Here is a 25913-nt window from a genome sequence, read left to right on the forward strand (position 1 = left end):
TGCAGTTGGCAATTAACATTAAATCTCAGAGTTGTCAGGTCCAATGCAGGGTTTGATCCAATGCCCATTGAAGTCAACAGAAAGACTCACTGACTTCAGTGGTCATTTGATATGAACCTGTGACAGTCTGTATCCCTATGTCCACCCCTTTTTCAAGACTGTGATAAATTTTGTACAAACTGTGCCTTGTAAGTTATCATCTGAAAATTCATGATCTACTGATCTTTATTGTCCTGTTAAAATGTGTGGCAATGTTGTATGTAAAGTTACAAGATTCTACTGTATGATGTTACTAAGACATATTCCAAATCTGGGGAAGTAGTCACAAACCAGTTCCTCAGACAAAAGGCTAACCAACGCCTGTGTCAGGTGTCAACAAAATCAAATGGACTATCACCTGTTTAAGCGGCCATTCTTTGGCAAGAAAAAAAGTGTAGTGAGGAATTTATATCTTTGCAAGGTTGAGGATGAGGTTCCCATCCTCACAGACTTTCTGTCTCCTGAACCCCAGCTGGAGACTATTCTCAAAGGAGAGGAAAAATTATAGAGAATGGAGAACAGAAGCCCCAAATCATCACTCCCTTCATTTCTACTCACAGCATCAACAATGTGTAAAGGACAAAGGAAGCATAATTGGACTGAGGAAGGATCCTGGCAGAAAGGAATTCAGCCAGTAAGATTTCTAAAACATGATGAGAGACACTTTTGCTTTGAAATCATTTAGCTTGTTAAGTTAGGTACTAGTTGTGTTTTACCTTTTATTTCTTTGTAACCACTTCAGACGTATTTTTCATTACTTGTGATCACTTAAACAATCTTTCTGTTGTTAATAAACCTGTTTAATTGTTTTACTGAGATCAGTGTGCTTGGATTGAAGTGTCTGGGAAACTCCATTTGAGACAACAGGATGTGTGCATTTCATTTTCTTTTAATAAAATGACAGACTTTACATAAGCCTGTGTTGTCCAGGACAGGGCTGGGTAATACAAGATGCACATTTCTGGGGGGAAGTCCGAGACTGGGAATTTACTGGTGTTGCTCTGCAGCGTAATAAAAGAGTGGCTGGCCATAGCACTCATACAGCATGGCTGGGAGTAATTTATATGCTGGAAGCTGTGTGAAAGCAGAGCAGGAGTGCTTACTCTCACAGCGACACTGTAAAAGGCACCCCAAGTTGGATAACCAAGGGGACAGAGCTGTTCAACGGTCCAGATTACACCCTGGGAAATGTCAGAGCCTTAGTCATCTATGGAGAGACGAATAATAACATTATAATACACTCTAGTTTTGCCAGAGATTTTAATGAGCACTTTAGTTCATCCTTCTTTAGATACCAATCCTGCAACCACATCTGTGTCAGCTGACCCTGCATCATGCCGATCTCAGTTCTGCAGGTGCAAAGGGATAGGCCAAAGCAGATCCAACTGCAGGATCAGGGCCTCAAACTGCAAGTTTCTAGGGTCTAGGAACATGTCTTCAGTGGTCCCAGTCCTGAAAACATGTGCTACTGGGCATAGTGCTTACTACTGTGAATAACCGCACTGCCAGAGTACTCATTTGGAAAGCACAATCTAAATGTTTTATAATAACAACTCCACTGGATAATGCTGGTTTTCTACACTGAATAAACTTTTCTGACCTGTAGTGACAGACAATGCATTTTCCAGGATTGTCTTCCAGCAGATTGATGGGCCAACCTTTAAAACAGTGCAGACTTCTAAGCAAATCAGAGAAAGAAATTGTGAGGACCATCACATCTATCGAAGTCCAATAGCATCCGTAATGTTAAAAGTTGTCACTGTATTCCTGAGGGATCAGCAAGATCAGTATATTGTTAAATTAAAAACCCTCAAACTATGCCAGAAAGTTAGTATGCCATTGTAACAAAAGAGACAGGACATTTAGTGGATAGTAAATGATTCATTATTACTAAAGATAATAGTACTTCTAATAATGCCTTCAACATGAAGATCTCAGGTGTCAAAGCAGCAAGATTCACAACAATCCTGAGAGGAGTTATTGTGCCTATCTGCATATGGAAACACAGAGTAGTTAATTGACGCGTTCATGGAAACAATGTGAAAGAGTAGAAAAACAGTAACAGGTCAAAAGGACTACAGTACTTTTCTGGTGATGAACCCTCCCCCAATTAACAACACAGCTGATTCACAGATGTGGTAATTGAAAAGTCTGAAGTTCTTCCATCCTACCTCAGAAACTGCATCTGCTCAGGATCTCCAAACACGTTTTTCCCACCAGACAGGAAAATCTTGATGAAATCCTGAAAAGTATCAGTTAAAAACTATTTTAAAAACAGAAAAACCTCCCATTCGCCTATTCATAATCAAACTCTTTCTTCTCTTATCTTAAAGTGTTTCCCTAAGCACTAACGGATGAGAATGGTAGACAGCAATGTTACAAGGAACAGAACTAGGGCCCCAGAAGGAGGACAGCTTAACCAACATTTCCTTTGCAGAAGGCTCCCCCCGTTTCCTTTACAGTGCTTTTCCTCCTCTCACCCACACCTCATCTTGATGTTGAGAAGCATACATTTCTGTAACTCTCCAGGAATTATGATCTTGGCACCTTACCAGTATTATACGTCACATTATCATTCACTGCTTATTTTATGTGTAGGATTTTCTATGGCACTTGTCATGGCAGTATCTGAGCATCTCACAAATATTAATGACTTAACCTTATAGCTTCCCTGCAAAGTAAGGAAAAGTTATCCTGAAACTGAAGCACACAGATTAAGGCTGGGATTGGCACCCAATTCCTACTGGAATTCATTGGGATTTGGGTGCTTCACTCCCTTAGGCTCCTTTGAAAATCTTCCAGTTTATGTGACTTGTCCGAGATATCAGAGTTAGTCTGTGGCAGACATATGAAAAGAAGCAAATTTCCTGATTCTCATTCTAGTACCTTAACCACAATAATTACAAGACTATCCTTCTATCCTGCTCTGATTTATAATACAGTGACTGATCCAAAGGGCAGCATTATCTATAGCTATTCCCCAGTAGAGTTCATGAATACTTTGAACTTGACTGACCATAACACAACAGTCAAAGACATCTTACAGCAAAGTCCAACACTGCGCTTCCCACTACCTGCACTCCTCCCACCCATTTTCCCACCCATTTTCCCACTTTTGATGCCACCCTGGACGCCTTGCTCTCTGGATTCAAATCCCTCTTGAATGCTCATGTCTTCCATGAGGTTTTTCCAACAATAATCAACGAAGGACAGAAGAACAAAACAAAACTCTTTTTAAAAGTGAAGTTATCTACCATTCTAATCCAAAAATGGCACCTTCATCTGGTCTAGTCTATGTGCCTAGACTAGACTGTCAATCTCTGATTTAGATTAGAAACTCTTCAGGGCAAGGACCTGTTTTTCCCAACATATGTGCGGTACCACAGTGCCAATATTCTGTGCATATGCAGCAAATGATTATCTGCTTTGTGGTGAAGCAGAGAAACAGTCCACCAGCATGGAAGGGGTTAAAGAGAGCCTTTGGGCCCTGCTAGTCCTGGCCTGTTATACCTGCAGCCAGTGCCAGGCTGGTGGGGAGAGGAGGAGGGAGTGTGGCTCAGTTCAAGGCTGACTGGCAAAGAGGTAGGAGCTAGTTGCCTCCCTACCTGAGGGAAGGATCACTAGCCTGCCAGCCAAGGCAGCCACCAGGAACTGTCTTCCTGGCCAAAAGGGACAAAGAAGGAGGCCTACCAGAACCCAGCCTAAAAGGAACCCAGGTGACTGAAGCACGGAGACCTTGTGGGGGTTCCAACCCCACCAAACTTACAGCTGCCCCACCCAGAGGAACCTTGGACTGCACCAGGATGCTGCCCAAGGTCCAGCAGGGAGCACTTCTAGAGACAAGCCATCACAGGGACTTAGAGCATGCAGCAAACTGAAGGGGCAACAGTAGGAAGTAGCCCAGGGCAGTGGACATAGACTCCCCTCTGGGAGCTCCCCTACTCAGGGGTTGACTTACACAGGGTCCTGGGCTGGGAACTGGTAGAGTGGGAGGGCCTGGATCCTCTTACTCCCCTGCCTTAAAGACTGAGGCTTATCAACCACAGAAGCAGGGGGCAGGAAGTCAAGCACTCGAACCACTACGCCAATGGTCCCCAAACTTTACACAGTTGTACCCCCCCACCCTTTCCCCTGTCCACACCCTTCCCAAGCCAGGGCCGAAAGCAGGGCTGTGGCTTCCGGAGAGGGGAAGTGTGGATAGGGGTTAGGGGGCCACTGCCAGGGGCCAAGGCTGGGGGTGGGGCTGGGAGCAGAGCTGCAGCCAGAGGGCCGAGGCTGGGGGGCAGGGCTGAGGCTGGGGTCGGTACTGGAGCTGGGGGCAAGGCTGGGGCCGGAAACGGAGCTTTGGCCAGGTCCTGAGTCTGGGGGAGAGGCCGGGGCTGGGAGCGGAAGCCGTGGCCAGACTGTGGTCAGGTGCCAGGGCTGGGGGGGGAGAGGAAGGGGCTGGGGCCAGGAGTGGAGCCAGGGCTGGGGGTGGGGCTAGGGGCAGAGCGGGGCTGGGTGGCGCTCTCTTCTCCCCCCCATTGGGGGATGGCCCAGGCCCTGCCGCGCCCCCCCCCAAAATGTTCCTCTGCGCCCCCTTAGGGGAACATGCCCCACAGTTTGGCTACCTGGCCCTTCAAGCCTCCTGTTACACGCTTATTTACGGATATCAAGGCCTACATTTATAGAAAAAAATACTTGTGTATATGCATACCCAATATGTGCATGCAGTCACCGACACTGCACTCAAGAACTGCACACACACAAACAACCAAGTTCATATGTGACCAGTTAATTGGATGTACAGTCAAGAAACTTTATTTTAGTCTACCTCATGCTCCATTTTCAGATGTGGATAAGTAGCAAATGCTTGGTTCAAATTCACCCTTGATGTAACTCCATTGAAGTCACTACAGTTACACCAGAGATTAATTTGGCCCGCTGTGTTTTAAAGTCCCTGCATCCTGTTGCTGTATAGCAGAACTACAGGTGGAATCTTCAAAGATTTGGAGGGAAAAATCTCCCGATTGTTGAACTGTCAGAATCTGGTGACTCTCATGGAATTTCTAGCACTTCCGGTTTCCAGTCAAGCTAAGAATACCATAAGAACAACTCCCCTGGTGGTGTTTTGGCTTTGCCATGAGCCTCTTCCATTCCCAGCCAAAACCCAGAAGTGCAAGAGTGCACAAGAATGGTAAAAAGAAATGTCATTCAAACTGTTCCAATCCTCCAGAAAAGGATGGGTCTAAATTCTGAACCAAGAACCTAGGGAATTCTTACTTTATCCAGACTGATTCAGTCATTGCTGCATAAACATCGTTTGTTGACCTCACATTGTGTTTGCATTCACATGATCAACTGTGTGATCCTGTGAATCTGACACACACAACACCAATGTAAAGCATCTGATTATATAACATGAGGTGAACATGCTCCACTTTTACCCCAGGCAGTTTTATCGTAGGTTTGTAGCAACTTGATCATCCATCAAATGCAGATGGAACAAATTTTTGAAGGATGATATGTAAAAACAGTCATCAGTGGTGGAACTTTTTGCTGCACATCAAATTATATTTATACAGCAGTGTCTTTGAACAAAGGCGGCCAAATTCTGACCCTTGATTATTCCCACACAACACTGCTGCAACTCAGTAGGGGTAGCCTGGCTGTAACTGTGGGCAGAAACAATGCGCTTACATATGTTTGACTAATAAACATTTTTATTTGTCATAAATGTAAGAAATATTTACCTCTCGGTCAATACAGAGAAACTCAGCTGGTTCCTGAATAATAACTGTTGTCTGCCAGTAGTCACCATTTATAATCTCTCTATCCTAAAAATAATAATTAAAAGGGTGGGGTGGAAAGAGGAAAAGTGTATAATTTTAAAATATCTATACAATTTTTAATCATTCTTTAATTTCAAATCTTCTCTCTCCCCTATGTCTATACTTATCTAGAGAACAGAGAATATGTTTTGTGGTATTGAAAATAAATCAGCAGATAATAAAAAGTCACACATTAATAAAAAAAGTCATCTTATTTATACAGGACTCTATATCCCACAAGACAGACATCTCTCCAACACTGAAACACAGATGGAGTGCAGAATAGCAGCCAACTGGTGCACAGACTGCAGCACTACAGTGCTAGCAAGTAGAAATGTTGCCCAAGGTCACTTGGACAAACCTCAACTCTCAGAAAAAGTGTGTGGAATTTTTAATTACCACAAGTGTTCAGGAATTCAATTTTGTGTCTCTTCTGTGTGACACATATAGTAAATTGCATGAAACTCAATTTATCGACCCTGCAAAAATAACGGGGTGACTCAACCCTATCTTGCATTGATGTATTTCAACACCTAGTGCACTGCTTTGTAACTCACCCCAAATGCATCCCCTCGACTAAAGAACCAGGCAGGCTTTACTTGGCCACTGTCACTGTTCCTCTTGATAACTGTTGCTACAAGGTAAACAACATCACAAATCAGCTGTTAAATTGTAAAACAAATAGGGGCTTCTTCTGCAAACAAGTAAGCATTTTTTCTAGACCCCTTGTGAATGTGATGTGAGGCTCTAAGTATGAAAAATATACGTATCATTATCCTGCTTGTTGTGAGCTCCAACAGGATATTTTCAAGCAGTTTGAATCCAAAATGTATGTTTTGCAGAAAACAAAAGTAGGGAGTGGAAGGTAGGTTTACAAAACATGAAAAATGATAGGGACACAGCATTACTGTTTGCTTGTAAACTTTACATGATCACACAGACTCTGACTCTTTTGAAGGGTACAAAAGGTCTGGAACATTTCCTGTAGTGCAGACTGGTATTAAGAGCTTAGAGAATTATTTATGTAGCACAGGCATTTTCTGGACACTACCAAATACGCAGCTGAGAAGTCTCTAAAGTGCGTGGCAACATGTTTCAGATGGCACAACATGTTGCCCAGGAGACAGTAGCCTAAACTCAGATTCTCTGAGATGTGTACTGATCTGATACAAAATTCCTCCTGGAACTACTGTTTTTATAAACAAAAATAATACTCAAATATGGAAGGTACATGTCTGTTTCATTGTTTCTACTAGGTTTGAGCAAATTACGATTACGTGCAGAAGATATGCTGCATAACTACTCACATTACAGTGTGAGGAAATAGATGTATTTAAAACAGGACTAGTGCTCTACTCCTTCCATTAACACATGCACCTGCACTCAAACGCACAATTTCTGTCAGGTTTAGTGAATGTTAACCTATGTGTAATTAGGGGAGAACAGATCCCTAGAACAAATTACTGGATCCCTAATTCCAGCTAATGTGGCAAAACTTTCCTGCCAGGAGGCCAAATCTTGTGAGAAACAGAGCACCATAGTGCTCAGCACCTCACAAGATCAGGCTCACTGTGCTGCAGTTTGGAATTCAAAGGAACAGAGCCATGAGTTTTCAAGAGGCAGAGAATAAAATAAATGTAAACGAAGAAACCGGTTTGAAATTCTAAGGGATTACACTGAAGATTAGGTTTAAATCCTTCTCTCTGTCAGACATGAAAATTCTGGAGGAATTATCTTTGGGCAATATTTGTCTAAGTTTTGGTTTTCTTTAACAACAACAAAATACTGATGCATTATCTATTTTTGAAAGAAGCAAGGAAGCTTAGTATCACTGCTAATCAAAGGTCTCTATCCACCAGTGCAGCAATCCCTGACTGAAGTCAGAAAACAAGGCTTCCCCTAAATAAGGTTATTGTGCTATCTGCCAACGCCACTGAAGTTCATTTTAAAATGCTGTAAAACATTCAAAAGGCCTCTTGTAAAGAGAGTCTTAAGTAGAGGAAACACTGTACACCCTTCACATAAATAAACTGAACCTTAATTTAATTTGGCTCCCCGAGGCACAACAATAAAGATCACCTATTTTTTTAATAGATTACTACCTACCAGATCCTGAGAGACAGATATAGAAGGAGTGTGGTGTGTAGCCCTGTTGGATCATCACTTGGCAGGATTCATACCTAGAAAGGACAGATTCCCTGAACAATAAAGAGTTTACCAGTGTTGCTATAGTTTCAAGCTGTTCTGAACATCTTGCATCTTCAAAGTCTTAAGTTCATTGCTAAATCACAGACCCACATCATCTTCTCCTTTTGTTTTACATACTGTGGTCTACTGGAAAGAGCACTGGCTGGTGACTCAGAAGACCTGGATTCTATTCCCAGCTCTGCTGCTGGCCTGCGAGGTGACCCTGGATAAATCACTGTCACTTCACTTCTCTGTACCTCAGTTTCCCATCACTAAATTGAATATAACCTCCTTTGAGATCTATGGATATAAGAGCTAGATACTATCATTATTACCACTAGCGTTCCCACTTTTGCTAACACTGGTGGAGCTGCAGCCATGGCAGGAAAAGTGCTAGTATAAGTAAGGCCTGGTTGGGAGATGTAACACATTTTATTTCCAAATTCCTGCCCCCAAAAAGGTAGATTTTCATCTATACTGTCACACAAACACACTGGATAGTATAAATGCTTGTACATAGAAGCTCAAGGTGCGAAATGTGAATGCAGTTTTGGATCCTGATTTGAACATACCAAAAGTTCAGGGCTGTTGTAATAATTGGGCCTACATATTTATCCTAATTGTGAGCTCAACAGTGAAAAGAGACTGAAAGTTCATCAAGTGTCACAGTAACCTATAAGAACAAATGCGGAATGGAAAAGGTGCAATGGCAAGACAGAAAGACACAAAAAGGCCTAGTGATATAATGCAAAGACTGTGTTAAGATCATGCTTGGTAAACAAGAAAAGTCAAAGAACAAAAATCAGTGACCCAAAATTGGCGTGTTGGAAATTAGGCCTAATTGTTGGATAAAATTGGTGGCTATTCCACCCATCATTACCTTTTGGAGTCCCTAAAGAAAGAGACTGCAGGGAGAAAAATTGGCTCCTGGAGCAAGCTTTACCATCATGGCTGCCATTCCCTCTGTCTTCTGACACCCCAGGCCTTCGTCATCCTGATCCTGAGACATTTCCAGACCAGGCCAGAGAGACTGCTACCTCTACCAGTTCTGGCTAAATCCCAAACACTACGGGGAGCGGGGGGGGGAAGACACGGGGAGCGGGGGAACGACGGACTTCAGAAAAAAAATGCTCCCCTACCCCTTGTGTGTTTTCCTTCCCTACCTTATTTCTTCTCTTTCCTATCCCTCTTCTTTGTTTTCCTTCTGTCTAATAAGAGTCTAGCTTAACCAGTCAAAATTGTATATTTTGCAACATTGTTGTGAACCTGTGACCAGAAAGGAAACTAAAAGCAACACCCTAAACAGCTCAATGCTGGTACAAGTTTGCCAGGTCTCAGAGTGGCAGATCAGACCATGCTGTGTTTCAGCAGTGAGAAGTGTAAGTCAACATCAGAGACAGAAGCCGCATTTCCTATCTTTGCTATTCCTTTCTCTCCCCTTTTGTGTGTGTGTCTGTCTTGTTGTGTCTTCTTAGGAAACTGGATTGGACTTTAACAATAACAACACTCCAGCCCTTCTCAACTAACATCTCTTTTCTCCCCAAAAGAACAGTTATTACCACCTTTGATACCATCTACAATAGTGGTTCTCAAACTAGGGAAAGCCCCTGGTGGGCTGGGCTGGTTTGGGGAAAGCCCCTGGTGGGTCAGGCCGGTTTGTTTACCTGCCGTGTCCACAGGTTCGGCCAATCGCGGCTCCCACTGGCTGCAGTTCGCCGCTCCAGGCCAACAGAGGCTGCAGGAAGGGCGGCCAGCACATCCCTCGGCCCACACCGCTTCCTGCAGCCCCCATTGGCCTGGAGTGGCAAACCACGGCCAGTGGGAGCTGCGATCAGCTGAACCTGTGGACGCGGCAGGTAAACAAGAGGCGGCCCTAGTTTGAGAGCCACTGATCTAAAAGACTGTCAGATGGGGAGGGGTCTTTTAAAAACCCTCTCTACCTGAAGCAAAAGGGGACAAAAATGTTAAAATTAAAGCCTTACTTAATATTTTACATTTCAAATGCTTTAGCTGCTTTTCCTCCTTTTCTGTATCTTTGTGGTAGTGTAAATCATGCTATCTGGGACACCTTGGTGCTTGTCACAGGCACATGACACATTAGTCACAGGAAAGACCCTATACAAGACCACAAGGTATTGTAAAAATAAAACTAGTTTAGCAATTTTCTTGCCTTTATTCTGCATCAGCACTACAGTTTTTATTGTCCTACACAAACTGGTTAGATGTCAGCCCATACGGTAACTCATACAATTGCTGCCTCTGATCTGCTGCCCTAAACACTGACCTGTTTTGCCTGTATAGCAAAGCTGACTATGACCTGACCATTTCAATCTCTCTCCCCATAGGATTTATCCTCCTTATTACCTTGAATACCATGCAGCCTTTGCCACCTTCTTCTGAATCATTGTGGAGTAATTTCCAAAGGCCTTCATGGGCTGCAGGGTAACGAGTATGTAGCGGATGTCCTTCTCACTTCGCTCCTGAGGACACTGACGAAGAATATGTATGGCACGCTCAGAAATCCTTGACTTCAAGAAGGGAAAGTCAATTATTATAAAGCAACCAGTATGGTTCCTCTCTACATAGATGCTGTTTGGTGTCAACAAATTACTATATTGGAGTCCGGTCCAGAGTATTGTGGTAATAATAAGAATACCTAGTTCTTATATAGTACTTTTCATCAGTAGGTCTCTAAGTGCTTTACAAAGAAGGTCAGTAGTAGTATCCCCAATTTACAGACTGGGCAACTGAGGCATGGGAGTGGCGTGAAGTGACTTGCCCACAGTCACCCAGCAGGCCAGTGGCAGGGCTAGGAATAGAATCTAGGTCTCCTGAGCTGTGCTCCAATGGTAAATTGATAGATTAAGGATATTTTATATCCATTAGTGGACCATTATTGGATAGTGTTATGTTCACGACAAGTTTGTGAGCAATGAAGATTAGCAAGACTGACTAAACTGCATTAATGCTTGACTGTGATAGTCATTAACTTCAATGTCAATCACACTTCTCTTCTGCTCTCAGCAGAATGTCATTTTAATCAGTTTCAACACATTAATTCATTCTATAGGCCTCAACCAATTAAGTTAAAGGGAGTGCTTAAGGGCATATAGACATTGCATCAGTGTGTACAACTCCCATTCATGTTAATGTGAATTGCATACATAGAGGGAAGAAAAGGATTCAGAATTGTGATAAAGTAGGAGTTGCAAGCCTGGATCAAGGGCAGCAAATGGTTGTAACTACATGATCCTAGGAATCAAACACTCCATCTCTCATGCAGAACCAGGTGAAAAGTATAGCCTGTTAATTAGTAGGTGACTATAAAGCCAAGTAATTATTTTAGACTTATCATCATTAGGGGTATGAGCACAGGTTCTGGGATTTGTAATAGCTTTTATTTCCCCTCCCCTGGGATTTAGTAATGCTTCAAAAAGCCATTTACAGAGTAGCAAAAATACATAATCTCATCTCCTTGGAGTATTTCATTTCCTGGATAGTGAAGATACCCTGAGAACACTAGAACTTGCATTATTATGGACACATAAATGGTTCCCCAAGGGGAGCAAAAAAGCATATGAAAAACAAACACGAATACTATGTGACTTGGGTTTACTAAATAAATAAATAAATAGGTTCACCCATACAGCTGTGAAATCTGAAGCAAAATTCTAAATAACAAACCTTGCAAATAATCTACACCATGCTGCACATTCAAGGCCAGATTTTTCAGGCAGTTTTGGCACATAGGCACAGATCCTCAAAGGCACGTTTACATGTGCCATCATGATAACTTCACACCTAGCTGGAGTAAATGCATGCAAAAATGAGGCACATTTGACACAATTAAACTGACTCTGGCCTTTACGGCTTTGTTCAGGATGGTATTTTAGCCATTTAAGAATGAATTTCCAAAAGACAAGTTGTTCATCTGCCTCACACTGAATATAAACATGCACTTTTTATCCTCCTCAGAAAAGCTCAAATGGTTCACTGTTCACTATAGCATACATCAGATTTGCAGCATAATTTAAAGCACATTTGACAATTTCCCACCTACATGTGTAGTACATGCCACTGCACATTGCAGGTAGGAAAGAGCACTGGTGTGGAAGCAGGAATGCCAGAAAACTTATTTTCCAAGTTTCATGCAAAAAAGAATGAAAATGTAAATGGCAAAAAGATGAGCCGGTGCAATAAAACTGATGAAACAGCAGCTTTATGCTTGTTGATATCAAGTGCCTGCATCAAGGCTCCCAGCCAGAACAGAGAGATTGACTGAACTTTAATTAAATTGCAACTTGTTTGATTAAAACACCAATGAGGATTCAGCCACATTGGATTTTACACATAAGCACAAGCTTCTAACATACCGTTCCTAACCCTGCTTCTGGTCTCATTAAAAGGGGTTACTGAAGCTCAAATGCAAACTTAACAATTCACAACAAATTTGCAATTGAACCTTTTTCATTTGGAGTATTAAGGTCTAGTCTACACTGGAAAGTTTTGCCTGTGTAAGCAAAATGTACTATTTCAACAAAAGCACTTTTATACTGGAATAACTGCATCTCCACTAGCACCAACTCAGCACTAGAAACCGTTCTCTGGTGTAGCTACCAGGCAACCCCTTCTCGTACAGACATCTTATACCGGCAAAAAAAACCCAACAACCCTGCTTTTGCCAGGATAACTGATACTAGTTCCTTGACCAAATAAGCTGTACTGGCAAAAGCACTTTTATGTCAGTTTAACTGCATCTACATATACGTTTTTACCAGTATAGAAATGTTGTAAAGAAATCAAACCCCTCACCAACTAACAGAAAAGCAAATGTTTCTAGTGTGATATGGCCTAAATCAGCTTCTTAATAGCCTTAGGGGTATATGTTTTTGTCCATGTATTACATTCAAATGAACAGACCCTGAGATCACCCTTGTGTCAGTACATATGCAACTGATTAGGTTGGCTTCAATGATAATTATTTAGGCTGGAGAACTTAGACCTAGGGATGGTAACTCTGCTCTCTCCCTACCTGTTTTTTAGCCCTGAATAGTGTCACATCAAAGAGGATATCTTCCCTAGACTGTTCCATGTGGTTTGATTGGGATTTCCATCTCTTGACTCTCTCAATCTCATAGTTGAGGTTGGCTCTAACCAAAAAGACACACACTTGTTAGCGCAAAATCTTTCAGATAATTAAAGACAATTTTAAGGCTTACAATTCTTGTCCACATCCAAACACCTAAGTGTGGGTCTACGAATTACCAAGAGTATGAAAGTATGGAGATTAAGTTTATTAATTGTGTCTTAAATGACCAATTTAAATGGCTAACACCAGGCCCAGCCTGCAAACCCATACACATAATCTTCAATAGTTTTGTTACTGTCGATAGGTCAACCTGCATAAGTGAGTATTTGAAAGATTGGGCCCTCAGTTATTTTTGTAACTGTGACATCTCATCACTATACAAAACAAAAACTTCTCCTTTTCTCACTTGGCTGTAATTTTTGGAGCTGTAAATCTTCTTATCATTTACGTGTAATGAAGTAAACAAAATTCAGACAAATATGCAAAAAGGGTATGACGACTCATGAAGGTAATACCCAATAAGCTCTGGAAAATCCATAGATTGTAACTAAATAGCAACACATCCATATTCTATGGTGTCACATAACTTTCATTTACCTGCTCCAAAGTTAACCCAAAATTTCAGACTATAATTGTACATTATGTATAACTGAAACAGAAGTCTTTACATACTAAGTACAAAGTGCTCAGATACCATGGTAATGGATGTGATATAAAAGCTTTAGTAGAATAGAACAAAATGTATTACAAACAAATATTCATTACTCACAGTAGATGGTGCTCTTTGTAAAGTAAGCAAAGCATAACAATGCTTTTAGCAGCTTTCTGAAATCTGAACAGAAGATTTGGCTGAAAGAAGAACGTAACCAATAGCCGGTTATTCATTACCAGTTCCAGTGATTGTTAGTTACACAATAAGTATCATTTAAAACATCTTAGTGCTGAAGAATGCTTTTCATACTTGAAACACCTTATTAAAGCCATTCAGATAAAGGACTCATGTTTCCATGCAAAAGTGCATTTATTTTTCTGTTATACTGTAAGTTGAGGTGTCAGAACTGCCGGTCTACAAAACTGTACGACGACTCATTGTCTCTTCTCAAGTCTTTTAGAGGAACCTAGCAATTACAATCTCAAAACAGGCCCAAGATCCCATATAGCCTGACAGCCTGTTTCTGACCAATATCAGATGCTTCAGAGAAAACCTTGATAACCAGGCAATACTGTCCATGAGGAAAATTCTTCTTTACCCCAGTCCTGTAATCAGTTTATGCTCTGAATTGTGAGGACTGATTGCCCGTGAAATGTTACCCTAGTTTGAAAAAACCCTACTCCTTTTGGGACAAATCTGAATCCCTAAAGGCAAGAAAGATCATAAACACAGTCATGGTCCTACTGCACAAGGAAGTGGGGAATTGGCAGGAACACAGAGAAACTGTGCAGGGCGGTTCAGCACTATTGTGTGTCAGTTTTCTGCAAAACAGTGCAGCAGGGGCACTTTGAGTGCCCAGTAGGTGCATAACTACATAGATCCACTGGTCAAACACTTCAGCAGGGGTACAGAAGAGCCACAGCAGCTGCTACCACAGCCTCTGTTAAATAAAACTTTGAAACACCTCATGAAAAACACCAAAAATCATTTGACTAGGGACTAGATTTTCTTTTCATTCTGCCCTCATTCTTTACTACTTAGGAAGTTTACATAGAAATAGGATGTTGGTTTCTTGAGTCCTTCTGCCCCTGCTGCTTATTCCTCACCTTGTGACATTATAATCGGATCCACAGCTCCCAACTGAAATGTCATAAGCAGAAGATTATGGGCCAGATTCTCTTTTCATACACACCATTGTAAATCAGGAATAGCTCCATTAAAGTCAATAGTCACATTAGTGTGAGATCAGAATCAGTTCTACATTGAGTGAGGAATGAGTGGCAGCAGCAGCAGATGACTGGTTAGGAGCAAAAAGCCCTCCTTCATGCAGCCATTCCCTTTAACAGAAGACAGAGAAAAGTGAAATACTGGATATATGTCTCTAACAAGAAGTTAGTTCTGAGTTTTCCACATGGTTTAAGTCTATAGTTAAAAGGTCAGATTTGTATCAAGATCAACTTCTAATGTTGAACCTTATGTAAAACTGCCAGATACCCTGACATGAAAGCCTCTTCAATTTATATCGCACAATTTTCACCATTGTCTTGTTATTGTTATAATCTGCTGTCAGTTTTTCTGCCAAAAAAAAAATCAAATCTATTTTTGCTTACATATATATGAAATTGTTTCCTCAGTACAAAGACAAGAGCCAAATTAATTTCTGGCGGAAGCCCATTGATGTTAATAAAGTTATACCAAGGTTAAATTTTGTCCTGTCAGTCAGTCCCATACAAAACTATTTCCTGCTAGTCCTCACCTTAAAGCATGCCTGGTCTTCTTGGGCAGAGGACATGATGTGCTGCAGAGACTGGGAAAGTGCACATCTGCTGTCTCCTTTGCCTTTAGGAATTCTGAACTTTTTCCCCAACTTTGCTTTTGTCAGTTTCACCCTTTCCAGAGTCAGTGATCCTGTGAGATTTCCCCTTTGGAGGATTCCATCAGTGAATTTGGATCCATGCAGAAGTTTCCCAGGGGGAAGGCAGCCACACACAGCAGGACTCGGATCAGAGATTAGCTTTCTTCTGTGATTCCTCCTGTTTCTCCCATTTGCAGAATCTTTCCCCAGAGCCTGGAGCGAGGCTAGGATGCTGGCTTTCCTCGTCTCTGTGTCTAGTAGCATCTTGCTGCTGGAAATAAAAGACACACAAATGCACACCAATAGCCTATTGACAAATTACCTAGTTTTAAGAGTTTAGTTGCTACAACAGCCATGGCATTTTTCATGCATATGTGTTTGTTTGGGGGGAGGAGGGAGACATAAATATAAGCCAAAAAATATGCAAAGTCTCCTCCACTAAGGAAATTAATACAATAAATATTCCTTCTCCCCAACAGTAAATAAAGAGATTAGTGCTAAAGATAACAGCAAAAGAGAGAATGAGGCTCATAAATAAATAAAAACTGCTATCAAATTTCCAAATCCTAAATGTGGGAGGTCCAAATTGAAATAAGTTAGTTAATAAATGTTGCAAAGGGAACTGTCAAATGTAGCTAATAAGAACCTGCCTCACTTATCTACTGAGAGAGATACGGAAGGAGAGCTAGAAATAAAGCATGCCTCTTTCAGTTACTAATCCGTGCTCCATTGCCCAGTTAACTCATACAAACAGACAACAGACATAGCTGGTCTTAAAAAGCTCTGATTTACATTATCCAATAAGGAAGGGAGAAAGGCGGATCTTAGAAGTTTTGTTTCTGTTGCTTTGAAAGTTACAGCTCAGTATCCAGGGAAATGCAGTTGACAGGGATGTGATATATGGACCTTCTGAGAAGGACCCACTCCCTCACGGGAGAGTACAGCACAGTGCATTTGGAAAAAGGACTTTGAAGACTTCTGTCCACCATACGCATCGATTACGACAAACACATTTTGACTCATCATGCCCACATACCCTTCCTTACACAATAGAATTTTCATACCTAACCACATACACAAATCTACCCACTCCTACATACACATCTTTTCATCCACTTGTTTCATACACCATATATACACCTATCAGACACAGACCCATCCAAAGTAAACACCACACATGTGCACTCCCAGACACCTCACATTTACAAAAACGTATTCATTCCATAAAACACAAATATACACTCAAAAAGAAAAGGAGTACTTGTGGCACCTTAGAGACTAACAAATTTATTTGAGCATAAGCTTTCGTGAGCTACAGCTCACTTCATCGGATGAATTCAGTGGAAAATACAGTGGGGAGATTTATATACACAGAGAACATGAAACAATGGGTGTTATCATACACACTGTAAGGAGAGTGTTTCAGAGTAACAGCCGTGTTAGTCTGTATTCGCAAAAATGTGGGTCATTACACAAAGTAAAACTATTTCCCCATGTTTATTCCCCCCCCCCCCCCGCCACTGTTCCTCAGGCGTTCTTGTCAACTGCTGGAAATGGCCCACCTTGATTATCACTACAAAAGGTTTTCTTCCCCCCCCTCCCCGCTCTCCTGCTGGTATTAGCTCATCTTAAGTGATCACTCTCCTTACAGGTTTCAGAGTAACAGCCGTGTTAGTCTGTATTCGCAAAAAGAAAAGGAGTACTTGTGGCACCTTAGAGACTAACCAATTTATTTGAGCGTAAGCTTTCGTGAGCTACAGCTCACTTCATCGGATGCATACTTACAGTGTGTATGATAACACCCATTGTTTCATGTTCTCTGTGTACATAAATCTCCCCACCGTATTTTCCACTGAATGCATCCGATGAAGTGAGCTGTAGCTCACGAAAGCTTATACTCAAATAAATTGGTTAGTCTATAAGGTGCCACAAGTACTCCTTCTCTTTTTGCGAATACAGACTAACACGGCTGCTACTCTGAAACCTGTCAAATATACACTCAGAATTTTTCAGTAGTGCCTCCCCTATGGAGCTCTGCTGTAATCAAAATAGGTGGTGTCCTGTAATTTTTATAGTGAATTTTTATTTGTAAAACTATTAAAATATGACTTTAAGTAGACGGCCTGATTTTTCTCTAGAGCAGTTGGCTCTCAACCTTTCCAGACTACTGTACCCCCTTCAGGTACTGTACTATCTTACATAGCCCAAGTTCACTTCACTTAAAAACTACTTGCTTACAAAATCACACACAAAAATATAAAACTGTCACAGCACACTATTACTGAAAAAATTACTTACTTTCTCATTTTTACCATATAATTATAAAATAAATCAATTGCAATATATTGTACTTACATTTCACTGTATAGTATATAGAGCAGTATAAACAAGTCATTGTCTGTATGAAATTGTAATTTGTACTGACTGCTAGTGCTTTTTATGTAGCCTGTTGTAAAACTAGGCAAATATCTAGATGAGTTGATGTAACCCCTGGAAGACCTCTGCATACCCCTGGCTGAGAACCACTGCTATAGAGACCAATTATTTTTATTGTTTCCATTCAAAAAGCATGTATGATGGTCCTCCCCTTTTCTCTCTCACACAGACATTTCTTGATATTACAAGGAATAGCTCCCTGAACTCCAGGGATCCTGAGGGGAAAAAATATACTATGCGACTATGTAATTAAAAGCTACCATAATGCAGATGCACAAGAGGCAATTAAAATTGCACAGAAACCTAAATTCTGGCATTTCCTAACTCTCAGGGGGTTCACTTTGCAATCTAAATAATATTCTTTGAACACAGATTTGTAATGTCATGTTTTCATATATCCTTTCCAATACTTAGCAACCATTTCAACAAGGCTTTTCCAAACTGCAGTTGACACCACAGTGATAAGGAAAATTTCCACTGTACAATTTGAATTTTAATGTTGCATTTTAGCGAGACAAGGTGGGTGAGGTCTTTTATTGAACCAACGTTAGTTGGTGGGAGACAAGCTTTTGATTTATACAGAACTATTCATCAGATCTAGGAAAGGTACTCTTACCACCACAGCTAAATATAAGGTAGAACATGTTTGCAGACCTGAATAGCTCTGTGTAGCGGGAAAGCTGGTCTCTCTCACCAACAGAAGCTGGTCCAATAAGAGATACTACCTAACACACCTAGTCTCTCTCATATCCTGAGACTAACAAGGCTACAAGAATTCTGCATACAAAAGTGTTGCTTTTTGGCAGACTATAGCAGATTATGCTACTGTTACATTTCTATTGTAAGTTTCATAGCACTAGTGAAACCTAAGGATCCAGAGAAACAAGTACAGATGAAGTGAGCTGTAGCTCATGAAAGCTTATGCTCAAATAAATTGGTTAGTCTCTAAGGTGCCACAAGTCCTCCTTTTCAAGTATAGAATCATAACAGGAGGCTCACAATGAAATTAAGGCCTAGTTTTGTAAAGCCTTGCAAAAGACACATCCAGCTACTACATCCACAAACGCCCAGTAGCTGAACACCCACGAAATGAGGATTTATATTACACCTATAGACACCCAGCATTGCAACAGCATCTGAAGCATCGGCACTGCTTTGGTAGCATAGGGAGACCACCAAGAAAGGGGAATCTCTATAGTACGCAAGACCCAAACTACACAGGGCTTTTTGGCTCACAACCAGTGCCCCAAGTGGAACCTGGAACCAGCTGGGGGCCGGTAACGCAAGGTGGAGCACACCCATCACCCACCCCACAGCCTAACACGTTACCAGCCAAGGTCCCCCACCCTGGGCCAAAGGGCGGGTGGAAATGCTGAGTATGGCGCAGCCACCCCCTCCCGCACCTCATTTTGTACAGTGGGGCCCCTCCTCGGCGCTGGGGAGGATCAGACCATGTGCTACTGTCTGATCCTCCTCAGCCCCTGACCCGTGCTCAGCCTCTGCCTGCCCCGCCCCCGCAGCGCGCCCCGCCCCTTCCCTGAGGGACAGCCTCAAACAACGCCTCAAAATGGCAGCGGCTCCCCGCCCCGTGACGAGCCGGGCCGCGGCGCAGCGGACTACAACTTCCCCACGCTCCTCTCCGCCGCCAGGCGGCGCACACGCAGTAAAGTGAGAGCACGAGTGCACTCCATCCCCACAGAGCAATGGCCGACAGGCCGCGCATGCGGGTTGGAGCCGGTTTTCTGCCCCAGCACTTCCCCACAGAGTCATGGCGGCAGTGTGCTGCCGCGCATGGGCAGGAAGGCGCCCGTAGGCCTCGTCTGCTCCCCGGGTCAGTGGTGGTTGGCGCGCCGGCTCGGAGATGCCCCAGGAGCTGGCGGCGGAACGGAGGGGAGGGCTCCTGCGCTCCCGGAACACGCGCGAGCCCTCTCACGTGATCTTTTGTAATCGGAGCCCCCGGGTGGTCATCCCCATCTGGCTGGACTTCGAGGGCCAGCCCCAGCCCTACCCGGTCCTGCAGCCGGGCACCGGCCGGAGGATGTACAGCTACCTAGGTGAGGGGTGCACTCACACCTGCCGGGGGGGAACGGGCGGGGGGTGCCCCTACTAGGGTGGAGGTTGGGGGGGTGCCCAGCTACCTAGGTGGGGATGGGTGGGAAGGTACCTGCCAGGGTGAGTATGGGTGGGGGGCTCAGCTACCAGGGTGGGAATGGGCACAGGGTACACTACCAGGGTGGAGTGGAGGGGAGCACAGCTCCCTAGGTGGGGACGGGCAGGGCCGTACACACCTGCCGGGGTGCGGATGAGGAAGAGGCACACCTGCCAGAGTCGGGAGGTGGGGAGTACACAACTACGTAGGTGGGGACAGGCGGGGGGGTTCCTCGCCCACAAAGGTGGGGACGGGATGGGGGGCACAGTTACAAGGATGGCAATGGGTTCGGGGTGAACCTGCCAGGATGAACACGGGCGGGAGGGGTGCACAATTACCTAGATGGGGATGGGCGGGAGGGGTGCACACCCACCAGAGCGGGGACAGGCAGGAGGGTGCACACCCACCAGGGTGGGGACGGGCGGGTGAGGGGTGCACAGCTACCTAGGTGGGGACCATCGACTGGGTGCACAGCTACCAAGGTGAGGACGGGTGGGGGTTGCACACCTGCCAGGGTGGAGAAGGGGAGTGGAGTGCATATCTACCAGGGTGGGGATGGGAAAGGGGTGCACCTACTAGGGTGGGGACAGGCAGGGGTGCACATCTGCCAGGGTGGGGATGGGATGGGGGGTGCACAGCTACCTGGATGGGGGAGAGCACAGCTGCCAGGGTGGAGATGGGCATGGGCTAGACCTACCAGAGTGGGGACAGGTGGGGGGTGCACACCCACCAGATGTGGGGATGGCTGGGGGGGTGCGCACGTGCCCGATGTGGGCACAGGTGGGTGGGTGCACAGCTACTTTGGGTGGGGGTGCACACTACCAAGGTTGGGATGGGTTAGGGGTGAGCTTCCGCCAGGGTGGGAATGGGCAGGGGGTGCACAGTTACTTTGGGTGGGGCGTGCGCCCGCCAGATGTGGGGACAGGTGGGAATGTGTGCCCGCCCGACGTGGGGATAGGCACAGGGGTGCACAGCTACCTAGGTTGGGGATGAGCACGGAGGTGCATGCTACCAAGGTCGGGGTGGGGACAGGCGCAGGGGTTTCTTGAAGACGGGGGTGAAATTCGTCTCTAAGGTGCCACACGAACTCCTCATTGTTTTTGCTGATACAGACTAACATTGCTACCACTCTGAAACTTGGAAAGATTTATAACAGTGGATACAAATAAAGTATCTGATTCAAAACAGCAAGTATTGCCCACCCTGCCTGTCCCAAGGCCACTGTTTTGATGTCCAAAGGGTCCGTGGTTGCCTGAGTGTGTTTGTTTAAGGAACTGGCAACAGTGTTCGCTGCTGGGAAATCCCTAGTGGACTTCAGTTCAGACATCTATTTGAAAGCCACTGGCAGGCACACAAGCCACAAGAAGAATTGAAGTAGTTACTAATTCCAGAGCTCAATTTCATTTTAAAATAAGTTACCTTCCTCATATTTGTATACAATTGAAAGATAACATTCAAAACAATTTGAAATATAGCTCCTTTGTTATATTTAATCTCTGTTTTGTTGTAGAACATCTTTGGCTGTTCAGAGATGCAGAAACAGATGATGGACTTCTTGTCAATCAGACAGAGCTGTTTGTGCCTACTCGCAATGTGAATGGCCAGCCCATATTTGCAAATATCATGCTTCCAGGTACAATTATATAGAGTGTTAAATCTGCTAGAATTCAAGGGGAAATTGATGAGCTAAGATCAGAGACCTTATTCTCCTTTAATACAAGGGAGTGTGTGAATGAGTCAGATACTCAAGCAATTAATAAAAACTTTAAAACTGAAAACAAGGAATTTCTAAAGCAACATCATTGATTTCTCTTGAGCACAGTTATTTACAGGGTTTTGACATTATTTAAGCCTCCATGCTCTCTGCATTTCTCATGTATCTTGTGAGATATTTCATGATCCAGTGGGTAGGGTACATAACTGGGAGTCAGAAGATCTGAGTTCTGTTTCTCTCTGCCAGTGACTCTGTGATATGCCTAACCTTACTGGGCCTCATTTCTCTCCATTTTGGGAAAAGTAATACCTATCTCACAGAAGTATTGCAGGCTAAATTCATGAACGTTTGTGAGATACTTTTGACATATTTGGCTGGAGAGTATAGAGAAGCTCGAAGTGTCAAATTACATACATGTTAATCTTCTATCTCTCTTTACAGTGTTCAGTCTGAAAGAGAGGTGTCTTCAGGTTATTCGCAGTCTGGTAAAACCAGTGGACTACCGGAGATTGGATATTGTTCAGTCATTATATGAAGATCTGGAAGATCATCCTGACATTAGGAAGGATCTTCAACGGCTGTCTCTGGAAAGAAGTTAAATGATAAGGAATGGTGTCCCTGATTTAAAATGAACATCATTCATTCCAGACTCTTAAGTGGGGAAAGAAAACTGCACTGGGAAACTACTGTGTGTAAGTGGTGTTAACCACATTGAAACACATTTCAAGAGTTGAATAGGTGTCAGGATTTCATGCTCTGAAAGGTGCCTGCTCTCATTTGGTTTCAATATATAAAATTTATTAAGATGGCAAGAGCCAGATTCAAGAGATCAAATAGTATTCAACATATACCAAGTTTATGATATTTCAGTTTAAACATAGTAGACTCAATTCTGCATGCAATTAAACCTATGCAGTGCTGTTGAAATCAGTGACTTTGTATGGGTGGAACTAAGGACAGAATCTTGCTCTTTGACTGTTTCAGAACAAATGTAACAAAAGGCATTTCTGATATAGTGATACAACATTGGCTTGTCCATGATCATTCTCTTTTGGAGGTTATAAATACAGACAGACAATTTCCTTATCATTAGAAAGGATGCTACACCAAGGATGAATTTGAACTAGCTGCTTGAATGATCAGGAGCCAAACACAGAACTTGTATAAGCGTGTACAACTTCATTGACTTCAGGGGATTTTTACCTGCTTACACAAGGACTAAATTTGTTCCCTGGTTCAAATCCCAGTATTGCACCTATCTGGGTGTGGAATGCTTTTGGATGGGATAGCCTGCCCCATCTTGCTCTTAAAGAACCTGATCTAAAGCCCACTAAAGTCACTGTGTATGGGCATAAGGAATTTTCTGCCCCTTCTCCCTGCATTTGTGTATCTGCATCATGGTTATCAGAATCTAGCACGTAGGGTTTAACAATGTTTCTAGGTTAAAACACTTTTTAAAAGGTCACCGTCTAGATGTTTTTCCCTCTCTTGTTGCTGGACCTTTTTATTAACTTACGTGTAGTACCTCTATGCATCACTTTGAGTTGATGTGTTCTGGTGTGTGGAGAGATTGCTTCTGATGATGAGTTGGCAAGGTTGGAGGGTTGAAGGCCAGAAGAGGACACAGACCAGGATATGCCAACTCAAAGCAGCACCAGACCCTGCCACAACAACAGATGCAAAACCTGCAGACCTATCGCCAGTGCTACAATAATCAATATCTCCCTGCAACACACCTTTTAAGATGCAAGGGTCACAGACATGCTTATCATAACATGTGGTGTACCTCATCCAGAGCATCAAGTGCCCCAGCAATAACTAGGTGGGTGAAACCAGACAATCACTGTGCTCTGAATTAACTCTCACAGAGAAAATCATAAAAGACAAAACACCATATCACCCAGCGATGAACACTTTTCCACAAAGCGATTACTCCATATCTGACCTCTCAATCCTCATCCTCAAAGGAAACCTGCACAACGCCTTCAAAAGATGAACCTTAGAACTTAAATTCATAATTCCATTGGACACTAAAAACCCTGGACTTAACAAAGACTGGTTTTTATGGCTCATTACAACAATTGGTAACACAACTTACTGCTTGCTAATTGCCCACTTCATTTTAAGTAGTCTGCTATAGTATGTGTGAATGAACCCCTTACGCTTAACAATCTGTCCCACCTTGTATTTAGCTCAGGTACTCCGGTTACCTCCTTGAGACCTGAGGAAAAGCTCTGTGCAGCTCAAAAGCTTGTCGCTTCCACCAACAGAATTTGATTCAATGAAAAATATTACCTCACCTACTTTGTCACTCTCATAACCTGGGACCAATATGGCTACAACAACCATGCAAATAACATATATGCAGGAATCCATCAAAGGTGTAAGTGCTATGTGAGGTGAGAAGTAGATCTTTGCATAATATTTTGCCATTGTTTAATCTTGAACATTTATTTTCAATGAAACAAAATATATATATTCCAGGAAAACTGCTGTGAAACTAAATGAGTAAGAACATCAAGCCATACTGTAAATATTTATGTGTTTTTCCATTTTTGTAAATAGTTTTTTTCTTAAAACATTGTGAATGAACTGAGTGTTGTTCTCTGCCAGAAAACTAAATACATATTAACTTCATAGTGGGTTTTATTTTTTACATGGTTTTCTTGTGTATATTTATCAAATACCGTTTTAGCCATCTATTCTTGCATACTAGAAGAACCTCTGGAGGTATTTTTAATCAACCGCAAATGTACACTTTGCAAAACTACTGAAACAAAGTCACCAGTTTACAAAATGTAACTAACCCCTTCCATAAGCTGTGTCCATGCTAAACCTTTCCCCCTAAAATTTCCCTCTGTTGCTACTAATGATGAAGCTCCAATGGTGGGAGCTCTAGTGTAAACAAGGTGCCAGCAGTTTCCACCATTTAAAACCAACCTCTAATGTACTTGTGGTAAAAAAGCCAATGCCTTGTCTACACTAGTACTCCAGTCTTGCTACCTCTGATCGCTGCTTCACTAGTAGTAGTAACAATGGGAAATACTAAAAAAAAGTCTGTGGACAAGACTATGTAGATTGGATTCAGATTCAGACACTTAATAAGTTGTCCAGGCCCTAAAACTTCCTTTTTTTGCTTTAAAGTAGGGCAAATTACATACTTTTCAGGCTCAATCCTATAAACACGGGGACACTTTTTATCAGTGTTCTTGTGTTATTCTGTATTTGTCCAATAAATGTATTTAGTGTTACGATCCACTTACAAAAACAGCTTATTTTGAACTGACTGTTTTTCTAATAACTACTAGATCTTAGGTTTGAACATGGTTTTTTGGGTTACTCCTAAACATTATAATATGGTTGTAAGTTACGTAGCTTTTTATGTACTCTTGTGACTATCAGGATTATTAAAGTTTGTGTAAAAATTACTCCATCAGTCTGTGACTAGCTATTTTTAAATTTATGAAAAGTAACATTCAGTAATACTTTGTACAGGACCGGTCATAATTAAAGGACCAAATTCACTGGTGTGCTGAAGTAGTGGAAAGCAGCAGAGCATACCGATGCATCTGCCCCAGAAGTGACAGGTTACCAAAAAATACACTTAGGAGCCCAATGCCCTGTCTTGGGTGACCTTTCAGAAGTATGTATAAGGGTATCAAGTCAACTTAATTAAACTTTTAGTTAGTGTTGATTACGCTAGGCAATTGATTATTGCAGGTTTCTTGTCTTAATTCTAAGACATGTTTCACTGTGGATCAGGGCAAGCTTAGCTGTTTAGAATATCAAAGTTTGATATTCTGATCTGGAATTTTTCCTGAACAGCCAAGCTGGCCCTGATACACAGTGTATCTGAAAGGAGAATTTTTGCTTTAGCTTTAAAAAAAAATCTGGAGGGAAGCATAGTGACAAGTAAACAAACCATGGAGACACATGTAAAATGTACTTTAAATCAGTGGGAGTTTTGCCCAAATACGGACTA

The 25913-nt window shown here is 42.6% G+C and overlaps 2 protein-coding genes across 4 annotated transcripts in view; one reads left to right on the forward strand and one right to left on the reverse strand.

Moving 5' to 3' along the window:
* Positions 1-16931, reverse strand: part of LOC125640133 (uncharacterized) — a 28050-nt gene extending 11119 nt beyond the window's left edge. The window contains exons 1-9 of one of the 3 annotated variants that reach the window (XM_075130282.1): positions 15534-16931; positions 13895-13974; positions 13069-13186; positions 10401-10564; positions 7956-8047; positions 6407-6483; positions 5772-5855; positions 2211-2281; positions 1640-1717 (exon numbers count right to left, since the gene is read on the reverse strand). In XM_075130282.1, the coding sequence (XP_074986383.1) occupies positions 1640-1717; positions 2211-2281; positions 5772-5855; positions 6407-6483; positions 7956-8047; positions 10401-10564; positions 13069-13186; positions 13895-13974; positions 15534-15896 (1127 nt within the window). In that variant the 5' untranslated portion in view covers positions 15897-16931. The remainder of the gene's footprint in view (positions 1-1639; positions 1718-2210; positions 2282-5771; positions 5856-6406; positions 6484-7955; positions 8048-10400; positions 10565-13068; positions 13187-13894; positions 13975-15533) is intronic. The other 2 variants (XM_048858319.2, XM_075130283.1) reach the window with 2 other exon arrangements.
* Positions 16932-19701: 2770 nt separating this feature from the next.
* On the forward strand, positions 19702-24886 carry VHL (von Hippel-Lindau tumor suppressor). Its single transcript, XM_048858327.2, has 3 exons — positions 19702-20122; positions 21728-21850; positions 22373-24886. Exons 1-3 carry the CDS (start codon positions 19930-19932, stop codon positions 22528-22530), a joined length of 474 nt encoding a protein of 157 aa, XP_048714284.1. The 5' UTR covers positions 19702-19929; the 3' UTR covers positions 22531-24886.
* The last annotated feature ends 1027 nt before the right edge of the window (positions 24887-25913 follow it).

The sequence above is a fragment of the Caretta caretta genome, chromosome 7 (genome assembly GCF_965140235.1).
Source record: "Caretta caretta isolate rCarCar2 chromosome 7, rCarCar1.hap1, whole genome shotgun sequence".
Taxonomy (NCBI): domain Eukaryota; kingdom Metazoa; phylum Chordata; order Testudines; family Cheloniidae; genus Caretta; species Caretta caretta.

Coding starts and splice junctions, on each gene's coding strand:
- VHL (XM_048858327.2), top strand. CDS start 19,930: ATGCCCCAGGAGCTGGCGGCGGAACGGAGGGGAGGGCTCCTGCGCTCC. Junction 20,123..21,727: donor GAGGATGTACAGCTACCTAG/GTGAGGGGTGCA, acceptor GTTTTGTTGTAG/AACATCTTTGGCTGTTCAGA. Junction 21,851..22,372: donor TGCAAATATCATGCTTCCAG/GTACAATTATAT, acceptor CTCTCTTTACAG/TGTTCAGTCTGAAAGAGAGG.